We start from the raw sequence: 21,557 nt of genomic DNA, 5'->3' as shown, positions 1-21,557 counted from the left end.
TTGATCAAAGTATAGTCAAGGTCCAAACTTCAGAGAAAATAATAAAAAATTAACAATAATGATAAGTAAATAAAAAGATTTCAGGGTCTGTTCAAAAGCATCTAGCGAGTCGGATTTGGCTCATGGTCCGCCTATTGACTACTCCAGTCATATTTTGGTTTTTATAGTACTTTTATTCACGTTGATGGCTTCACTGTAAGAATACAACAAAACATCAACGCATTCAGCAGGATTGTCGTTGGTAATCCGAGTGCTGTAGTGAAGTACTAAGTGGATAGAAAGACAGCAAAACAAACACATGCAATGTTTAGGGTGCACTTGGGAGCAGAAGCAAGAGAGCTAGAATACAGTAGGAGGGGGATTTTCCAAGGGCCCAGCGCTGGCCTAAACTCTGCCTTCAATGGAGGCAATGGTAAAATTCCCACTAGCTTAGCTCTGCTTCTGTTGGAGTCAGTGGTTACCATTGACGTCAATGGGAGCAAAATTAGGCCGACACTGGGGGCTTTTGAAAATCTCCCCCAGATAATAAGGAGCAGGAATTGCCACAGAGGTCCCCAAAGGGATCATGGGTGTATGTGCAACGTGCCCAGTCATTGAATAGAGAGACGGCAGCCCGCCGTTGAAGTCAGTCAGTGGGCCCTCGACGATGATATGTGACAGTCTGAAACTGACCTCAGGATGGAATGCCTTCTCTCTCCCTGTGACTGTTGGAAGGGAAGCCACACCCTGACCGCTTAGCCAGAGGGAACATCACCTTAACAGCAGCCTTTGCAGATGGACCCTTGGAGGATGGGCCGAGTGTAACAAGAGAAAGTGGAGGGGATGGGTGGAACTCCAAAAAAGTAGGGAATTGGACAAAACAAAAACCAACCAGCATTGCTGGGATTATGTGTCTGCTATTAGTGGCTGCAGAAATAACCCTCCTGTCCCAAACACACAGAGAACGATGAACACCCAAAGGAACACCCTGTCTATCACCATAGCCACGTACTTCCAGTCATCCTCCACCTGCAATGCAGAAAAGAAAGGATACACCACATTAAACATACTATGCATGTGATGGGTGCATTTGATCTCCTGCTAGAAATAATTGGGGAATCAGACCTGTAACGTATACCAAAGTTCTTAAACGACTGAGCCAAGCATGTGCTCAAGTGGGGCCTAAGTGCTCTCAGGACAATCAATGGAAAACACACCAGACAGGAAGCTATTGCCCTTTAAAACCCTGCATTAAACCAGCTCCAGCTATTAGTAGCAAAACCATCAAATCCAAATTCAAACAACGCAGCAGCAGCACTTATATAGAGCCGAAGACTGACACGGTGCGTTTTTCTCTCCGCCCTGTTCTCATGCTGTTTCAGGCCAGCACATCAGCAGGATCTACCGGAACTCACAGGAGAGAGGCTGTTTCTGCAAGATTTCTAGCCCCGTTCTGCTGACAAGTTCAGAAAGTAAATATAAACCAGAGAGAAGCTGTATCCAAACCAAACTGACCCACCCAGGCCTTCTGAGGCTCCTTTTCACTAGTACTTAGCCCGGGAATATTCATTTTTTTGTGGCTAACTCTGAGCTGACGTTGTCCCTTTCATGTCTCCTTCCCTTTTCAGCAGCCTTCTCCTTTTTATGGGCAGGGTTGTGGTAGCCGTGTTGCAGAGAGACAAGGCGGGTGGTGGACCAAGATCCGTTGGTGGGAGAGACAAGCTTTCGAGTTACCCAGAGTTCTTCTTCAGGCCTGGCAAACTAACTCTGAATGTCACTGCTAAATGCCAGGTGGACCAGATGGAACCACTCATGCTAAACAATCTGCTCCACCGGGCATTTAGTTGTGAGGCTGGGAGGTCCTTTCCCAGCCCGGAAGCAGAGCTCAGTATAAGCTCGGAAGCTTGTCTCTCTCACCAACACAAGTTGGCCCGATACACGACATTACCTCACCCACCTCGTTTCTCATTTTTACGACACTTTTGCTCCTTCCAAATACAGCCCCGATTCCTGTAACCCTTTCAAAGTGCTGCTGTCCTTTTGACACCTTCCAGCCTTCTCTCCACGGCGGGCCCGAGCAGCAAGCGTTGTTCTGATGAGTACGAAGGGTTAAGTCAACGCTTGCCCAGGCATTCCCTCCCCCCCGGTTTGAACAGAAGCAAAATGCCTCTGTTTTTCACTTGTAATACGTTTTGAAAGGCTGGAGCCGGTCTCTTGCGATTGATGAAGAGCTGCTGATGCGCAGTTTAAACCGAGAACGCGATTTGAAGTAGAGTTAAGCCGTGCCGCAAGTGCACAAAAAGAGCAGAAGCTGTTAGGGAGTTGTTCGAGGTGTCTAATCTAAGGGGCATGTTCTGGCTTTGTGCAGCTCCCGGGAATCAAAGCTGCTGTCATCTCGGTTTAGCTAAAATGCACCAGTGAACCTGTCTGGGGACTGGTCCTGCTTTGAGCAGGGGGTTGGACTAGATGACCTCCTGAGGTCCCTTCCAACCCTATGATAGCGGACAAGCACTGGTTACATAGCTTGGTAATGCAATGTTACACCAGGCAGGGAAAGACATGCATGCCACACCCTTTCAAAGGGTGGCAGAGACCCCATCCCAGCATTCACTTCCCCAGGCTCCAGGCAGCACTCTGGCCTAGTGTGCCAGAATTCCTGGCTGCAGAGTGGCAAGCCATGGGCACCCCGCACACCATGGCCCTGCCCCTTAGGCTGGCAGCAGCTTTCAGACAGTTCACACCTCTTAGAGCTATCATTTCAGGCTGCCTGCATACTCAGGCAGGCGTCAGTGACACTAAGTCATATTTCCAGGTTTTTCTTGGCAGCCACAAGGGCTAGAACATTTTTTTTTAAATGGCAGCTGGGACTCTGTGCTCATGTGACTCCAGGAGTCTTAGGTATGGCCCATCGTACCTTTGCCTTAATCTGGCCCTGCTCAAAAGCCCCTACTCTTCCGGGGAGCCACCTCCTTCCGAGCCACAATCTGGCCCTCTGCTCACCTTCTCTGCAAACGGTGGTGGCCAGATGGTCAGCTGGTGGAAACCAATGAAGCCGCATTGAGTTCAGCGGAGCTGCCCTGATTGACACCAGCTGAGGATCCGGCCCTTGAGTTCCTAGAATTCTAGACTGCGCCCTCAGAGCATCACGTCCTATGCCAGCTGTCTCGGTTCGGATGAAAGATTCATTAATCTGCACAAGCAAACCCAGGAACCGAACACCGAGTCTTGTTTTTAAAAGCCTCTTACTCCCCCCACCCCCAAAACTGCTGGGAATCCCAGGCAGAGGGAGGCACGTACCTGAAGCCCAGGCACCTATCTCAGAAAGGGGCGGGGCTTAACACTCACCCCTCAGCTTGGCCTCTGGTGGGGAGCCACCTACCGTGATGGCTTCTGTGAATCCCATTCCAGTCTAAGGCACCTACTTCTCCCCATTCGTTGCATAGGGAGCTTAGGCACATAACCCAGGCTTTGTGAACCCCAGTGATTTTCTAAGGGCCGAAACGTGACGCTCAGCATCACGACACCTACGTTTCTTTGTGCCTCGAACCCTAAGTGACTTGCCCGAGGGCACACAGGACATCTGTGGCAGAAGTCGGAACTGAATCCAGGTTCTGCACCTTAACTGCACCTTAGGGGGAGGGATAGCTCAGTGGTTTGAGCATTGGCCTACTAAACCCAGGGTTGTGAGTTCCATCCTTGAGGGGGCCACTTAGGGATCTGGGGCAAAATCAGTACTTGGTCCTGCTAGTGAAGGCAGGGGGCTAGACTCGATGACCTTTCAAGGTCCCTTCCAGTTCTAGGAGATAGGATAGGATAGGACTTAGCCTTCCTCTCAGCACTTTTTAAGGCTGAGCCTCTTGTGAGCGAGGGGTGTAGAAGGAAGCGTTACAATCCATTATCATCGCTGCCAGAAAGCAGCATGCAAGGAAGAAAAGCCCCTTGAACTCCCAACGGAGGAGTCCTGAGGCTGCTACACAAGATTACAGTGTCAGTTAAAGCTTGCAAGGAAAGACATAGGGGAGGGGATAGCTCAGTGGTTTGAGCATTGACCTGCTAAGCCCAGGGTTGTGAGTTCAATCCTTGAGGGGGCCACTTAAGGATCTAGGGCAAAATCAGTACTTGGTCCTGCTAGTGAAGGCAAGGGGCTGGACTTGATGACCTTTCAGGGTCCCTTCCAGCTCTATAAGATAGGTATATCTCTCTCTCCCTATATATATAGGCCACAAAATAGTAGACTGAGGTGATATTGCACTGAGATCCAAGGGAAGAAGGAGGGTTTCTACCTATAAACTGGCAGGAAAAGAGATGCTAATAATGGATGTGGGTGGCAAAGTCTATGATACCTTAAATAAAGAGAACAGGGCTGGACAGCCACAAAGAACAGAGACTTCTGCAACCACAATTTTCAAACAGCCATTAGTGATTTTGTTTCCTCTGTTTTTGGGAGCCCAACTTGAAACACCTTAATGGGGCCACATTTTCAGAAAGTGGCCAGCACCCACCCTCTGAAAATCAGGCCCCTTTTAAGGCATCTCAAGCTGTGCCCCCAAAAATGGAGGCTACCAAAAATCACTAGCCACCAAGGAAAATGTTGGCCTGTGAAACGATATAAAACGCTGGTAAGAGACGACATGGGAAATCTGAACCTATGTACATGGGTGGGCTCATTCTGGGAGTGAAGTCTATAAACAGAGACAACGGCAGAACCCTGAACACTAAGCAGCATGGGGCTTCATAAACAAACCACTCCAAACAAATCTGGTCGCTTTTTGGAGAGTTACAGAACAGCACTATTGACTTCAATGGGACGACTCATGTACGCAACCGCTCCATGCCGGGAGTGGAAGGTTCACCATGCAGCCCAGGCAGTGGGAATAACCCTCTTACCTCTTTAGTTTCGTTTTGGCTCCTCATGTTTTCAGCGATGAACTGAACGTTGCTAATTACCTCGCCGACTTCAGCGGAGTACTTGACGTGCTCCATCCCCCATTTCATGGGCTGAGGGCTCAATCTTCTTTTGCCGGTAACAAGTTGGTTCACCTTGTCACAGTGGCAGCATCTCTGCTCCTTGTATAATTTAACGTCTCCGTATTGCTTCATCTTGCTAGATTTATTGGCAAGCCCTTTCTTACTCTTTTTAGAGCTGGCTTCCTTCTGCGGCTCTAGAGGTCTCGTCATCATCAGGACTTTGGGCAGGAGCTTGAGAAAGACGCTTTTTACCCATTTGGGCATGGTGTGTGTGGTTGGAGTCCTGTAATGGATGTTCAGAACAAACACTGTGATGACAATTGATAGGGTCACAAATATCATGGTGAAGAGCAGGTATTCGCCAACCAGTGGAATGACCAGAGAGGTTGACGGGATTGTCTCTGTGATCACCAACAAAAATACAGTCAGAGAAAGTAGCACTGAGATGCAGAGGGTCACCTTCTCACCACAGTCAGACGGAAGGTAAAAGACTAATAGAGTTAGGAATGAAATGAAGAGACAGGGAATGATCAGATTAATGGTGTAAAACATGGGTAGCCTTCGGATATAAAAGGAGTATGTTATATCTGTATAGATCTCTTCACAACAATTATATTTTATATCGTGTTTATAGCCAGAGGCATCAACTATTTCCCATTCATTGTTTTCCCAAAGGTCATTCATATCCACTTTGGATCCAATAATCAGGAGGTCAATTTTGGCTTTGTCATATGTCCAGGAGCCAAATTTCAGTGAACAATTCTGGTGGTCAAAGGGAAAAAATGTGATGTCCATAGGACAGGAGCTTTTAAAAATAGCGGGTGGAGTCCAAGTGATCATCCCATCATATTTAAGAAGAGCTTTGGTCTTGCTTTCGACTTGAAAATCCCCAACAGCACTAGAAATACAAATGACACAGCGTAAACAATACGAACAAGGAAGTGAAACAGCATCTTATATAAAACGGTGACCTTTGAAAGCTGGCAAACGTAAAAAGCACTATACTTGTTATACAAGACGATATCGGGTTTCCAAATTTTATCCGCCGGCACCCGAACAAATTCAATTCCACCATATTCCATTGGATCCCATCGCAATTTATAGTCATTCCAAATCTAAAGGAAGGAAAAATAATTATTGTAAGCCTAGTGTTTTCAACTCGTGCGTAAAGATTTGCCTGGAAAAGGTGCGGTGCACCACTAGAAACTACGGCTCAGCACTTGGAGAACTTTGGGACACAATGCAACGTCTTAAGTTAATTAACTTAACAGTCCTGTGTCCAGTCCACAAGAGGACTGCTCATGGTTACTCCATCCTCCCTTGCATAGCGCTATGGTTCTAATTACTGGGGATCATTCATGTGGCCTGTCTTCTGGCTTGCTGCTGCTCCCTAGCCACCAGCCACGCTGACCTATGTGAGTCTCGTGTGGAGATCCTTCTGCCATGCAGGCAGGTGACACGGGGCCTGCTGTCATTATGATCACAGTCCTGCCTAGAGGCCCAACCAAGGTCAGGGCTGTACATACGCATACAGGACAGTCCTTGTTTTGGAGGATTTACAGTCTATATAGACAAGGCAGACAGACAGACAGACACACACACGGGAGAGATAAAAGAGGTTTTTACCCTGCTAGGAAAGCATACAAGTGAACGTTACCTCCTGACTCTCTCTTTGGTGGCCATGGCTCTTTTTGTTGGAGCGAAGGGCAAAGCGGCTGCAGGGAGCAACGCAAGCAATGCAAGTGGGGGTTTACACAGGAAGGAACGGGTGTGCCGTTGAGCGACATCACAGTGTTCACCTGTCTGCACAATATCTCCCTGAATGTTTGGAAAATCGGAGCAAATTTGGTTGTTCTGTTAAGCACCCAAAATTATTGGCTTCCAGATGAATCCGGCATTTAGATTGCTTTTAGGAAATTATTCCTGTCTGTGTGCAGACCAGCATATTTAATTGTCCCTCTTGTGCACAGGCCACGCCCAATGACATGAAATGTAGCAGATGAAATGCACAGTAACACAGTTGGTGGAGAAGAATACGCAATAGAAATGTGGGAGAACCCTTTGCATAATTTCAAATATTAGGGTACTTAAGTTATGAAACCTTTCAATTGTGCCCTTGGTTAGGCTGAGCTCTCTTGAGCTGTGGGCTGGTCTACACTACAAAGTTTGTCGTTAAAATGTCATGCTCCATGCCATGTCATTAAGCTGACCAAGCCCCAGCGCACACCTTGCGAGGTCGACGAAAGAATTCTGCCAGCATTGCAGCTGCTGCAATGTTTCTAGTGCAGACGTCGTGTGTTTCTATTAGCAAAGAGATGTTTCGTCTTTAGATCGAATTCAGGCCATTCAAAGCCCAGTGCTGATGCAAAACACATACTGATGCGCAGTGCTGACACTTACATGTCGCAGCCACAGGTTGGTTTCCATAATCTGATTGACTTCATCCTAGAGAGACATAAATCGATGGATACTTTTCAGTCCCACACATCCATTACAGCATCCGGAGACAGTTACCGGCTAGCCCAAGACAGACAGGAACCAAAACACACATAGGTCTTGATCCAGCAAAGTCCTGAAGTACATGCCTAACTTTAAGCACCCGACTACATCCCATTGTAGTCAGTGGACACAAAGTTACACAGGTGTTTAAGTGCTTTGCTGGTTTAATGTGCTGCGTCTACACAACACAACACACAATGCAATGCTTTGTCAACGTTAAGGAAAACTGCCCCAGTGTAACTACGTCGATGTAGTCATGCCAGTGCAAACCTCTAACGTAAATGCACTCACGCTAGTACTGAATTCAATGGCTGTTGCCTTGGGGCCCTAGAGAGAGATTGCAGAGGCTTGGGAACGTGCGTTAATTGCAAACAGCAGCCTATCTGTGAGAGCTTAGGCCCTGTCTACACTACAGCTGCTACAGTGGCACAAGTACGGAGCTGCCGCTATGCCCGGTAGGAGCAGAGTACAGACGCTCCCTACATGGACAGAAGGGGTTTTTCCCATCAGAGTAGTTAATTCACCTCTCCAAGGGATGACAGAAGAATTCCATAGACCTAGTTGTGTCTACACTGCTCAACCTAACTACAACACTCAGGGTGTGACATTTTACACAGCCCTGAGAGAGGTAACTAGATTGACCTACGTTTTAGGTGTAGACCAGGCCTTACTTTGGGTGGGTAATAAAAGTTAAGCATTTGGGGCCAGACTTTAAAGGTCTTTAGGTACCTAAAGATGCAGCTAAGTGCCTAAGAGGATTTTCAAATGCACCTAGGCCCATTGGGAGGCAGGTGCCTAGGCACTTTTGAAAACCCCACTAGGTGCCCATGTATACCTGTAGGCACCCAAATACCTTTGAAAATCTGCCCCTTAGTTGATAAAATCCAAGAGGCTGGCTTATGATTTTTCAATATGCAAAAATATATATAGCTCCACTTATGTGTCAGTGTGAGTGTGTGTGTGAGAGAAAAAGCAAACAGGAAAACTCCTTTAAACCATCCACAAAAGAATACAGTTTAATCAGATTCTGCACGTGTACGTCTTGAACCGTTAACTCAAGAAACTTCTAATCATCTGAGCCTTGAAGATTACAGAACTGCGTCTACACAACATGCAAAGAAAATGGCAAGGTCTGTACACACACGAAACTTGTAAATGGCTATTTGCATGTGCACCCACGCTGATTGCACGTGCAATCGTGTGTGTAAATTATGTGCATGCAATTGTGCTTGTAAACTTCTAAAGTCAGCCCCCAGGTATCTATTAAGCATTCTGTAATTAATCTTACCACATTTGCAAGCTGTGTAATTGCCACTTCAAAATGTACTGTCACGGGATCAGATACATTTTCCACCGGTCTGATGAAGTGGTTGTAATGGGAGAAAAGTTTTTGAAATAACCGTTCTTCTGGTTCACATGCTGAGCAACCTGCAGGGACAAAAATTAACAGAAAGCAGTTGCTGAAGAGGCGGGAAAGAGGCGAGAGAAAATTTCAGGCCTGATTTTCACGGGGTCCTCAACCCAGCCTCCACTTGTTAATGCCGACGTTTGGTGCACGGACGCGTGAATGCACGGTTTTGATAGAAGAGGGCTCCTTAAGCTAGCATAGCAAGATCCAGTGGCTAGATGCTGAAGCTAGACAAATTCTGAATAGAAGTAAGATGCAACTTATTACCGGAGTGTGTAAATAACCATTGGAACAACTTGCCTAGGGAGGATGTGGTGGATTACCCAATTGTGCCATACCAGGGTACAGTCTAGACGAATGAGCAGCTGTGTCACTTCTGGCCTGCACCCTTGGGTGCCTTACAATGCCTTGCTGAAGTAGCTTCCACCTGGGTCACTCACAAACAGCCTTCCAGCATGCCAACCACACCCTGAGTGTCTGTGTGTAACTACAGCCTGCCAGCCACACACAGGTTACACTCTGGCTCTCACCAGCCTGGGTTATATTGCAAGGTGACCCCAACACACCCCCAGCCCTCTCCTGGACAATACAAATTATTTAAGGTCTGTTATTTCTTTAAAAGAATAACATGCACACAACTTGCCATCCCAAAAGGAGTTTCCCAGACACTTCAGTTTAAACACATCGGATTAGATAAACCAATAAAACACGTTTATTAACTACAAAGACAGATTTTAAGTGAGTACAAGTAATGAGGCATAAAAGTCAGAAATGGTTACAAGAAAAATAAAGGCAAAACGGTTACTGGTGTCTGACTTAAACGATATTAAATTCAAAGCAAAGTTCTCTCACCATGAGCTTTCAGCAGTCTTACTGAACAAGCTTCTTAGGTCAGGACTGTTTCTCAAGGGGCCACCACATGAAATTAATAGGTAGCAGGTTTAAAACAAACACAAGAAAGTATTTTTTCATGCAACACACTGTCAACCTCTGGAACTCCTTGCCAGAGGGTGTTGTGACAGCCAATACTATAACGGGGTTCAAAAGGGAGCTAGATAGATTCATGGAAGATAGGTCCATCAATGGCTATTAGCCAGGATGGGCAGGGATGTTCTTCCTAACCTCTGTTTGCCAGAAGCTGGGATTGGGTGACAGGGCATGGACCACTTGATGATAACCTGTCTGTTCATTCCCTTTGGGGCACCTGCCATTGGCCCCTGTCAGAAGACAGGATATTGGGCTAGACGGACCTTTGGTCTGACCCAGTATGGCTGTTCTTATGTTCTCTCAGAATCCAACAAAGGCTTCCTTTGTCACTTCAGGTGCTGTGAAGGGCAGGAGGAGAGAAAGGGGCCCCTTGTGGTGTCTGTCCCTCCTTTGTATAGTTACAGTCCCTCTCTTGAAAAGCTGGGCACTAGGAGAGAGAGTCTATGTGGAAGGATGTTCCCTGCTGCTTTTTTCCTCACCTGTTTGAGCTTCCTTTGTTTCCCTTCCTGCCTGGTGACTGTTTACTGTTTAAATGCAAATTAAGCAGAACACACATTCCTTTCTTTAGAACAGACTTGTTTGCCAACCTCAGTTTGGAACATGTGTTAATAACAGCACACAGTGGAATCTTACAACCTCATATATAATGTTGCCACTCATTTTATCAGGATGATACTGATCAGCAAGTTATGAGTTTTAAAATGCTACCTTATCAGGTATACGTCTACAAAAATTATTACAATAGTCTGTAGGGTGTGAATGCAGGGGTGCATTCTGTCACACCATCACTTGAAGTATTTAAATCAATATTGGATGTTTGGTACTATTAGGATTATTATTAGAGCTGGTCGGAGAATGGAATTTCCATTCATTGAGAAATTCTGACGTTTTGAATGTTTTTTTTTTTCATTCTGAATTGGAACAAAAAACTGTATTTTCATAATTTCCTGTAGGATGAAATCCCTCCAAAATTTCAGTCCAGAACTATCAAAAATGTTCAATTTGGAACTACTGAAACATTTTGTTTTGATAAGGGCAAAACATTACAGATTACATTTATTTTATATTAAAGAACATTAGAATATTTTAATATGAAGTCAAAACAAAAAGGAATTGAAAAGATAGACAAAATGAAATGTTTCAATATGACTGAAATCAAGAAACTCAAAATAAACAGTTGTGACTTTTTTCCCGTTGAAGATTTTGTCAAAATCTTACAGTGAAAAGTGTGCCTATGAAACTTTTTGATTTTGATGAAACTGCTTTTTCCAACAGAAAAACTGTTCCATCTAGAATTGCCAACTTTCTCGAGGATCCTCCGGTGGGCTAGAGCCGGTGTAGCGCTCCCTGCAGCAATGCCCTCCTCCTGGCCAATGGTACGCAGGACTGGATGTGGCCAGGCGCAAGGAGGCATAGCTAAGGTATTCCTGCATCCGGCTGATCCCTGTCCACTGTAACAGCTCCTTGGGGTTGCTGACAACTGATGTAGATCAGATCAGCCTTTAGGCATCTCTAGTTTGCATTGGAGACTGGTCCAGCACCTGGCTGGTTTCAGAACTGGAAAACCACAAACAGGGCTTAAAAGAACCGTTGCTTTCCCAGCCCCCCAAATTTGTATTGAGTCTGCTCAGCCAGAGAGGGGACTTGCAGCCTCAGTGGTTGTACTGCACTTAGGACTAGTGCCTCTGCGCACCACCACAATACCAACAGGAAAGAAAAAGAGTAATGCCAAGGGTTGAATTGCTATGGCAACGAAGGGTGGGGCTGGGGAGCCAGCGCAGGCCTGAGCGCTGACGTTATGTGCTCACAAAGGCCCATCAGGAGGGGGACACTGTGGAAGAAGCCTGCGGGGTGGCCCCACATAGCGTGTATGGCAGCAGCCTAGCCCAGAAATGCCAAAGGCCCATGTGACGCTGGCAGACCAGGTGCCAGCTCATGCCAAGGCCCAAGGCCTCACTGAACGCTGACAAACGCGTAGCTGGAAACCAGGCTGGCTCACTATGCGGTAGCATTATCAAAATAGGTATTAGATGTTAAGTTGCTAAGAATGTGTCTAGACTTTATAAAGTGCTTGTAGGATGCTGCCTGTATTAATCTCACCTATAACCTCTATAGCCCGGGGTATAAAGTTACACGGAGCGTTTGCATTGCAAACCTCTGTATTGGGGTCACTCACCAAATAGGAAAAGCAGCACTGATTAAGGTAAAGGGCTTGTCCAGCATCCAAGATGGCCCATTGAAGGCAAATGACGTATTGTGTAGCATCAAAGGACAGAGACTTTGTTGATTGCATTGCTAACTCTCTCCAGGAAGAAGATACATATGACTGAATTTCTCTCATCGGTTTTGTACTCTGGAGTGGAGGGGATAAAAATCCCTGAGAAGGAGAAAATCTCTTTTACGCTGTCTGGATTCTGAGGGCAAGGAATCCTAAACATAAACATAGAGATCCCTATGCCACTTGGCAGGGGTTAACTCTGAAAAGTCATTCAGTGCTGACAAATTACTACAACTCTCTGTCACCTTTTGAAACCATACACCCAAGTCACTTGTGTATCTGTTGCCTGCTTTAAATAACTCATTTCTTTTTCCTAACTAATAAACCTTTAGATAATTTATTGCAGGATTGGCTACAGGCATTGTCTTTGGTGTGAGATTTAAGGAACCAATTGATCTGGGGTAAGTGCCTGGTCTCTTGGGACTGGAAGCAACTTGAATATTTTGTGACCATTTATCACATAGTCCAGCTGGCCTGGGTGGCAAGATAGACACTCCAGTCTAAGAGGACTGTCTTTGACCCATTATAAGACTATTGTAATATTTTGGGAGTTCACATTTGTTAGTGGGTTGGTGAAATCTAATTTCACACAGTTAGGGGTGTCGGTCCAGAGCCACTCCAGACAAACTGATACAAGGTAAACTGATACAAGGAGGAAAGGTCAGAACCACAACAGGCACCAAGAGCTACTGCTGGTGCGTGAGTGTCTAGAAGTCGTGACTAAGTAAAGTCCAAGTGCTACGAATCATTTTGGAAACTGGTGAGTGCACCCCACTGGTAGCAGGTGGAGAGACAATCTCCATCCTTTTCGCTAAAGTCTTGTCTACACATGCGATATTTACAAATGGAATTCTCATTACTGTTATCACCGGTTCTTCTATACCAATGTTAGCACCCACTGGAGTCCGAGCCCTGGAGAGAAAGAACGGTCCAGTGGTTAGGGTACTAACTGGGTGCGGGCTGTGCTTCAGACTTCTAGTGTGACCTGGGCCAAGTCGTTTAGCCTCTCCGTGCCTCAGTTTCCCATCTGTGAAATGGATATAATACCACTGCCCTTCCTCACAGGGGTGTTGTGAGGATAAAAATGTTAAAGAGCATGAGACCCCATTACCATGGAAACAGGGAATAGACAAGTACCTAAACTGAATAGATTAGCTCAGCTTCTGCAGTTGGACCTAGTTTTATCCCTGATTTGACTGTACTTCCTGCCAGCAAGTTTAAATAACATGGGGTGAAAACAGGTCACTAGAGCCTTGTCTACACTAAGGCTCCCATCAGCACTGAGATCCTAAGAATAGTGGGAACTGCTCTTTAAATCATGGTAAATGTTCCACCTTAGGAGTAGGTAACACGTCCATCTTCAACAGGTGATGCCACAGCCAGAAATGTAAATCATGTGAACGAGGACAAATATTATATGCACGTCTATCCTAAAGCAGCCCATCGCAAGGCATTCCATTGCTCAGATCTTAAGTAGATCTCATACACTTCATTTATTTATTTATTTCAAGGGTGCATTTATTATCTACCCAATAGATTACATCCATTAAGGCCAGAATTTCACCCACTAGTCCTGCAGCAAGCCCCCTGACTTACTGTTGAACTGAAGCACATCTAAATGAAAGACACCCACACTTCATTTCAAGACTGCAAGTGATGGAAAATGTACCTCACTCATTGGCAAGCTGTTCCAACTCTTAAATAGCCTCATCTAAACATTTGCGTCTTACTTTCAATGAGATCTTTGCTGACTTCAGGCTCCAGGCATGGCTCAAACTGAGCTACGCAGCCTGTCATTGTCAAAGAAGACGTAGCATTTGTAGGCCCACTGTTGCTACGCTTGTAAAATGACATTTCTTCCTCTAGGGTGAAATAAAATCAGCCCAAATTTTATACCAATATTAGAATCTGAAATGTTGGTAAATAGGATTTTTTCTTCCATTTATGGACAGACATTTTTAACATTCTACCTATGACCTTATATTTTGTTATGGCTAATCTGCAAATTCTAGAAAAGATGGTTCAAATAATGATTATATATTCTTTATGTTTGCATATTTATTGCACCTACTACAAACGAAATGCAATCGCTTTTTCAGCTCTCCTGTCTCTTTGGTCACTGTCCCGTGGAACCATGCTGTCTGTAGTTTGTAAGTGGGAGAATGAGCTGCTCCTCAAAGACTCTTGGGACAAAATTCAATGTTTCCCCACACTGTTTCATTTGCCTCTAAGGAAGAGTGAGCAAAAGCGATACCTGCCAGCCAGAGTGACAGAGATTAAAGAGGAGTGAGGTATGAATGAGACCAAGAAGAGCATGTTTGAAATATTCTGAATAAAGTACAATATCTATTGTCTTTTTAATGGTCCTGGCCCTAGATCTATAAGCTAAAGTAACATTTTGAAACAAGATGTTGTTCGGCAGGTAGGTGTTCCGAGCTTCCCCAGTTCCACGGATTTCATTTATTTTCACATTTGTCTCAATGTTAAAACCCATTTTATTTGTGCCATATAAAGTGATACGGTAATTCACAATAATGGAGTCCTGGTGACTATGAAGGGTGGGATTTTCCAAAGTTTCTAAGTCACTTGGGAGGACATGTCCCTTTGAAACTCAGTGATGGCGTCTGGTCCAAAGTCATGCAAGTGCTTTTGAAAAATGTATCACACAACTGAAACTAAATGAGTATTTAGTGAGCAACATCTAACTTTCATAAATATGAATGCAAAAACATGCACAGAACCCTACACCTTTAGCCCTTGTTAGTTAAGCAGTGGCTTAACACTAAATCACTTTATCCCCTATTTTCCATGATACTTTAGGCATTTTCTCATTGAATCAAACCAGAATGAAATGTTTTAAGAAAACGCATTCTTAAAATTTGGTTTAATAAACAACCACATGTTTAGTGTCCTGGACTTTTACACAAGGTTATTTTAAGTTAAACAATTGGTTAAAACTTTCCATCAAGCTGAATCCAGGAAAATAGGAGCAGGAAAGGGCTAAATCAATTTCTCAGAGACAAGATAAAAAGAAACCTACCTTTAATCAAGGACATGAACGCATATGCCCACAGCCAGAAGCTGGAATAAAAACATCCGAGACACTTCTCCGAAAGCATTGTCCAAACAGGACTTTTGAGAAGAGAGGTTTGGAAAAGCAAAGGAACAGGACACAAGGTGCATGCGACCCTCAGTTCTTGAACGGTCTCGGTGATGTAAAGATGTATTTCAGTTCTGCATTCAAAGCAAAATCTGCAGCCAGTGGATCATTACACGCCACACACTGTCGCTCTTACTACTACCAGGAGAAGAGAGCTCGTGCTGTGTGCAGAAAAGGGAAGAAAACTGATTAGTGTCAGGAGAATCGCCACATTTCCAGTCACCCTCCACCCCTGCCAGGGTCTGTGTGACAAGCAAGAGCAGAAGGGGAGCTGTGTTTGTGGGAGGGGGGAGATCACCACCAGCCCTTAGGAAAGCCGGACAGCACTCCCACTAAGTCGACAACAGTTGCCCACAAGCAGCAGCTCTAACTGTTCTTTGGTGTGGCTTCTCCACAGATCCTGCGTGTAAGGCTAGCAGGATATGCAGGTGACCCCCCCTCACTTTTCTAGATGGGGAGCTTTTCTGCAGCGGGAGAAGTGATATTAGCTAGGTTCAATAATCAGAAACCATCTGAACTTTGAGACAGATATTGCATTACATGCTATAACGGCGCATTGTAGCATTGTTATTATTGTACAGTAGAGCTCACAAGGTGTTAGGTGTTTTCCAGACATTCGAGAAAGATGGTCCCTACCCCAGCAGCTCACAGTTCCAATGCCCTGCTCTAGTGTTACATATACAGTGTGGCACATATATCACTAAACCTCTGGTACTGGACTGGATTCACAGAGTATTGAAAACTCATCAATTATTATTATTAATTTGGCAGGCGTGCCCAGCAGTCCGAACGGAAAGCAGGGCTCCACTCCAGCATACATTGTATTTATACGGAGTAAGAGACAGCCCTTTGCCCCAGCCCTGCAATGACAGACACACGTATGACTTTATGCTCAGTGCGTAATGCCATTGACTTCCCCCACCCACAGCATATTAAGCACGTGTGTCTTTGCAGGATGAAGGTTTATGGCGACAGGCCAGGTAAAAGGCTGGAGAAAAAAATCACCTTATTTTACAAATGGGGAACAGACGCCCCAAATGTGGTTAAAGGCACCTCTGCATAATAACTTCCTATCTAGATGGTTGCTCTAAAAAAGAATCCCTGTTGTGTGAGATCAATCCAGTATAAACGACTGGCTGAAACAAATACTATTAATTTCCAGTCAGTTATTTTTTTGTTTGTTTACACACGTGACATGCACTGATGACAGAAACAGAAGAAAATGCCTTTGTAGTACAGAAGCAAATGCTATAGTTAAGGGTGAGAAAGTATTTCTGTTCTAACCACCTCTTTTCAGTTGCTTATAAATAGACAGAAATGTAGAGGTTGGGGTGAAAAAATAGGTCTGGGACATTAGCATATAAGGTGATGTTTGAAGTGGGTGGGGTCACCCAGTCCAGGAGACTTCAGTGGGCTTTGAATCAGGTCCAGAGAGAGGAGGAGGAGGAACAGCCATCAAAATGGATGAATTAAAACAATTCCAGGAGGTTAAAAAATCTAAAAAACAAAATGAATTTTTCTTCAACGTTTTGGTTCAAAAAATATTTTGGTTGACCCAAAACGATTTCTCTTCCAAACTTTTGGTATTGCCAGTGAACTGAAAAAACAAAGTGGGTGAAGGAATATCTTTTAGTGGACCAACTTTTCATATGATCTCACCCCCCTGTTCTCTCAAATATCTTGGGACCGACATGGCTACAACACTGCATGCAGTGAACTGAACAATCAGTTATTCGCACCGCTCTATTGTTGAGTCATTGGTATAACAGAGAGCAGATGAAGCCGTGGGTAACCGAAGTAAATCGATCACTTGCCAGTGGCATGTCTGATGTACCCACCATTGTAGGATCAAGTTGCCAGATACAAGCTTTAAGAATACGTGGCTTGTCTTACGTTTAGTCACCTCTCATTCCCCACTTTCTTAATTGCTGCAGAGGGAACATTGGCTCAAAAGCTTCTATGTGCTTTCATCCAATGTTAATGAGCTGACTCAGTGTTGTGCGCTGAACTCATTTCAGAAGAAAAGATGGCTCATGCAAGAGATAACGTGCACTTTGACAATGCAAGAATGACTTACAGCTGGGCAGAGCACCACAGCTGCTTCCTAATCCTAAGGAGGGTTTTTTTTAGCACCCTCTCTATAGTACATCTTTGCCAGGGAGATAGCTACTGCAGCAGGGATATGGTTTTGGCTGTTAGAAAGCCACAAGATCTCTATTTTATGAGGAGCACGATAAACTCGCTATGTACTCTGTAACTTTCAATGTTAGGACAGAATGATGGTGCTTTACACAAAACTTGTACCAAGCGCTGAAGTTTGGATTCAGGTCTAGATTTGAGTCATGGCTTTTCCAAAGCACACAGAAGATCAGGGCTGGAGGTCCAATTTTGGATCATTCTAATTCATGTTCCCTCTTATAGGAAGGTGTGATCTGCATTTTCATTTTCAAATATCTGACACAGATACTCTCAGCTTTCCAACCAGTTCTCTCTATGACTACAAGGCAAAGCAGCATAGCCCAGTGGATTGGGCACAAGAGTGGGGCACAGACATGCTGCGTTCTCTTCTCGGTTCTGCAAATGATCTGCTGTTTGACTTCGGGCAAGTCACTTCCCTTCCATGCGCCTCTGTTTCCCCTCCCACCCTTGGTCTGTCTTGTCTATTTGGATTGTAAACTCTTTGGGTTAGGGACTTTCTCTTATTACATACCCATGCAGCACCTAACACAATTTCAGGTGGGGCCTCTAGGCATTACCATAATACTACTAATGAACTGGAAACCAAAACATAAGAGGTTTATGTACATGCTCTGAGAAACACTCCTATACTAGAAATTGTATTGGACAACAAATGATTGATTCCAAAGTCAATAGAGCACTGAAAGCTTGAATGGCATCCAAAGCGAGGATAGAAGTGAATTTACCATGATCTATGAGTACCTGCCTGGGAAGAAGATTTGATTCTTTGTCACTTGAAGTTTTTAAATCAAAACTGGATGTCTCTAAAAGAGATGGCCTAGCTCAACCAGAACTTATGGGCCAGAAGCAGGAATCACTGGGTGAAATTTGCTGGTTTGTGTTACACTGGCAATCAGACTGGAGGATTAGAGTGATTCCTTCTGGTCTTAATAATCTATGGCTTTATTATTTCATCATCTGACTTAGCCTTATCGATGAGCGTGCATCTGTTACTAAGATCATTGCATGAATTGCTACACACTGCTAGCCGGAGACTTTTGCCTGGTAAGAACACATGAAGGTAGTTATGTCAAGGCTGGTTTATTGCAATTCTCCAGTCTCTGGTTCTGAGTGGTTATGGCCTGGGTGCCACTGACTCCGAAGGCAGCAGCCTCCCACAGCCTAGCTGCCAATTGTAAAGTCTTTGCAAGGGAACTTTTGCAGTGGCTGTAGGGCTGTTCCCTTAGAAACTTCTGACCATTTTTCCATCAGAAAATGTTGATTCTACATGGGAATGTCTCAGTTTCATCAACATTTTCAGTGGAAACCAGGCAGGTTTCCGATAAAAACCTGTCTGGTTCCCTGCCAGTTTCCCCACCTGCCTCCTTGGGCTGTCCGGCTCCTTGGCAGCCCACCTGGTGAGCGGGTAGTTTCCCAGGCTAGCTGGGTTCCTGGCTCACCAGATTGCCAGGCTGCCACCTGGTGAGAGTTCGGCTGGCTGGGGATCCAGAGTTGGGTAGCCGTGAAGCTAGCCTGGAAAATGGTTGAAAAATTCCATTTTGGGTTTTGGGAAATAATTCTTTTTGAAAATCTCTGTTCTGAGGGAAGTTCCACCTTTTCATTCGGAATCAGGATGAAAAAAGATTCAGAAAGGCAAAAAATCTCACCCAGGACAGAAACTCCTGAAGCGTTTTTCTGCTTGAATCTCACCCAGGACAGAAACTCCTGAAGCGTTTTTCTGCTTGCTTTAAAAGTTCTGACGGCAGGGCTGGCTGGGAAGGGCTGGGATGCTGCACCAAACATTTTTTTCTCTTGCCTGCCTGCTGCTTTGTTCTGGGTGTGGATGAAGCTGACAAAGATCACTTTCCCAGCTCCCCTCACCTGTAGGAGGTGGCGGAAGGCAGAGCAGGGTGAGGAGGATGAGGAGCACACGTGGGAAGCTGCAATACCCTAAGTCTCTTTCAAAACCAAAAACACTCTGGTGGCTGCTCTAGGGACCACAGGAGAGAAAAATGCAACAGATACCTCCTCAAAAATGGCGTCTGCCTGATTCCCTCCATGCTCCCCCACAGCTGGTCTCAGGGGGAGCTCCCATGTGCGTTGCAGGTTCAGCCCGCTGCCAACCTCAACTCCTCACCTCCTTTCCCGCAGCTCTGGTCAGAGCAGCAAGTAGTTCCTCTAGCAGAGCGCCCTGGTGTGCAAGTGGGAGCGAGAGAGCGGGAGGAGTTACTGCTGGGGGGAGGGAGCTATGTAGCTTAGTTGATAGTGCAGGCATGCCGGGTGTTATGCCTGGTGCTGCCAATGACCCGCTCTGCGACTTGAGTAACCACACGCCTGTCTGATGGCTCCTCGTTTCCATCTCTCTTTCTCGTGTTCCCCCACCTCTTTACATCCCATCTCCCCTCCACAACTCTGCCATCTTTCCTCCCATCACCTCAGCCCAGCAATCTCCATCCCCTCAGACACACCTTATCCACCTCCTTTGCCCAGCCTCCCTCGATCCAGCCTCCCCAGCCTCCCTTCCTCCTCAGGCGCTGCCCGTCCTAGCCTTGGCCCTGTCCCCATCATCACACCAAGTGAGAGAGTGAATTAAAGTCAACTCCCACTCCGGGAATTCTTGCTGCTTAAGGACAACAGCTCTGGGAATGCTGCACGCAGACCTGGCTCTCTCTTTAAACGGTGCCACACAGAGAGCGTACGGGCAATATGCGCAAGAACAATTAACAATACAAATATTGGGTCAACAGCAACACGCCCACTGGCTTCCAGGGTTCTGGAACATTAACAATGACCCTTCTGTCCGTTTTATGGACAATCTGATCCATTACATGTAACTACAAATAAATCGTATCTTAACACCTTTAGTTTTGTATGAGAAAAAAATGACTGAAAAGGCTTTTCGGTTTTATAAAATCTATGGGTTGGCCTGCCGTGATATGAGTCTTTATTTGGTGTGATCACACTTGCTTGGTAGGCAGTCTATGTTTCTTCTGCATGAACAAACATTTTGTTGACTGTCTTTCCATAAACATCAGCTCTCCTTAATCTCAAAAGTGAAACCAAAGCTTTAAAAAACAAATACACATCCCAGGAGGAATGTAATGGAAATAAACCGCTAACTATGCACAGCATAAAGTGATGCATTATTTATACACCTGGCTATGATAACATCAATAATTTAAAGACCCCACACATACCGGAATATGTTTTTTTAAAGTGAATACTCACTTTTACATTGGCATTGTGCAATATCCCCAGGAATTTTAATATGACTATCATTTAACTTCAGAGATATCTAATATTTCCTAAACAGAAAACAATCAAAAGTATATAACCAAAGTAGCGGAGAGAGAAGTACTCTATTTAGACAAAGCATCTGAGGTTTCTAGCAACGCGTACAATGAGCAATTGTATTTCTTTCAGAGGAAAAGCAGAGGGACGTCTATAGGGAGACGATGCAAGAGAATTATGGGAATGTGACTTTACCAGCCACTCCCAGTTCTGAAAGCGAGAGGTTCCCCTGATGGGAAGGAGGCTTTGAGGAAAAGAAAACCTTGATAGAAGCTTGCACAGCAGAGGAGATCATCACGGGTGAAGTGGGAAGGAGAAACGCAGTAAGACAGTCCTGAAATGGATATGCAAATGACATGAGGACAAAGATATCCAAAGCTGCTCTTGCTGATGATAAACTAGGGCTGGAAGAAAATGTTCCCTTCAAACCATTTTTCAATGGAATATTGGGTTTTCAACTCAACTAAAAGTTTTAACAAAAAATATCTGCTTTCCAGGGAAAATTTTGAATTGTCATTGAAAAATCTTTTGGCCCAAACCTGAAAACTTCCATTTTAAGTTATGACAAAAAAAACCTGTTGTTGTTTTCATCAAAATTATCAGTAGAAAACCCCCCTATTTTTGACCAACTCTACTTCAAACAATAGACATTGAGTAGTGAAATAGATAAGATACTGTTTATCTGGGGTATATTATCTAATCTGACTGTCTCCCAAGATCCAGCGTGGGAAGACCACAAGGAGGTTGGAAAAGCAGCAAAGACATGGAATTAATCTTTCTACCATATGAGTTTCCAGGGAACTTAGAGA

General features: G+C 44.9%; 1 protein-coding gene across 2 annotated transcripts; it reads right to left on the bottom strand.

Moving 5' to 3' along the window:
• Positions 1 to 152: 152 nt before the first annotated feature.
• Positions 153 to 20,859, bottom strand: CHRNA6 (cholinergic receptor nicotinic alpha 6 subunit). Of its 2 annotated transcripts, XM_065549813.1 has the most exons (7): positions 20,686 to 20,859; positions 15,160 to 15,440; positions 8,735 to 8,874; positions 7,348 to 7,392; positions 5,953 to 6,062; positions 4,867 to 5,845; positions 153 to 1,008 (listed from the first exon to the last, which is right to left on the bottom strand). In XM_065549813.1, exons 2-7 carry the CDS (start codon positions 15,236 to 15,238, stop codon positions 886 to 888), a joined length of 1,476 nt encoding a protein of 491 aa, XP_065405885.1. In that variant the 5' UTR covers positions 15,239 to 15,440; positions 20,686 to 20,859; the 3' UTR covers positions 153 to 885. The 2 variants fall into 2 exon arrangements, with proteins under 2 accessions (XP_065405885.1, XP_023965054.2); XM_024109286.3 differs by lacking the exon at positions 20,686 to 20,859 and having other exon boundaries at positions 15,160 to 15,664.
• Positions 20,860 to 21,557: the final 698 nt, after the last annotated feature.

The sequence above is a fragment of the Chrysemys picta genome, chromosome 6, assembly GCF_011386835.1.
Source record: "Chrysemys picta bellii isolate R12L10 chromosome 6, ASM1138683v2, whole genome shotgun sequence".
In the NCBI taxonomy this organism is placed as follows: Eukaryota; Metazoa; Chordata; order Testudines; family Emydidae; genus Chrysemys; species Chrysemys picta.
Note: the sequence above shows the minus strand (reverse complement) of the source record. Positions and strands in the feature narration are given on the sequence as shown.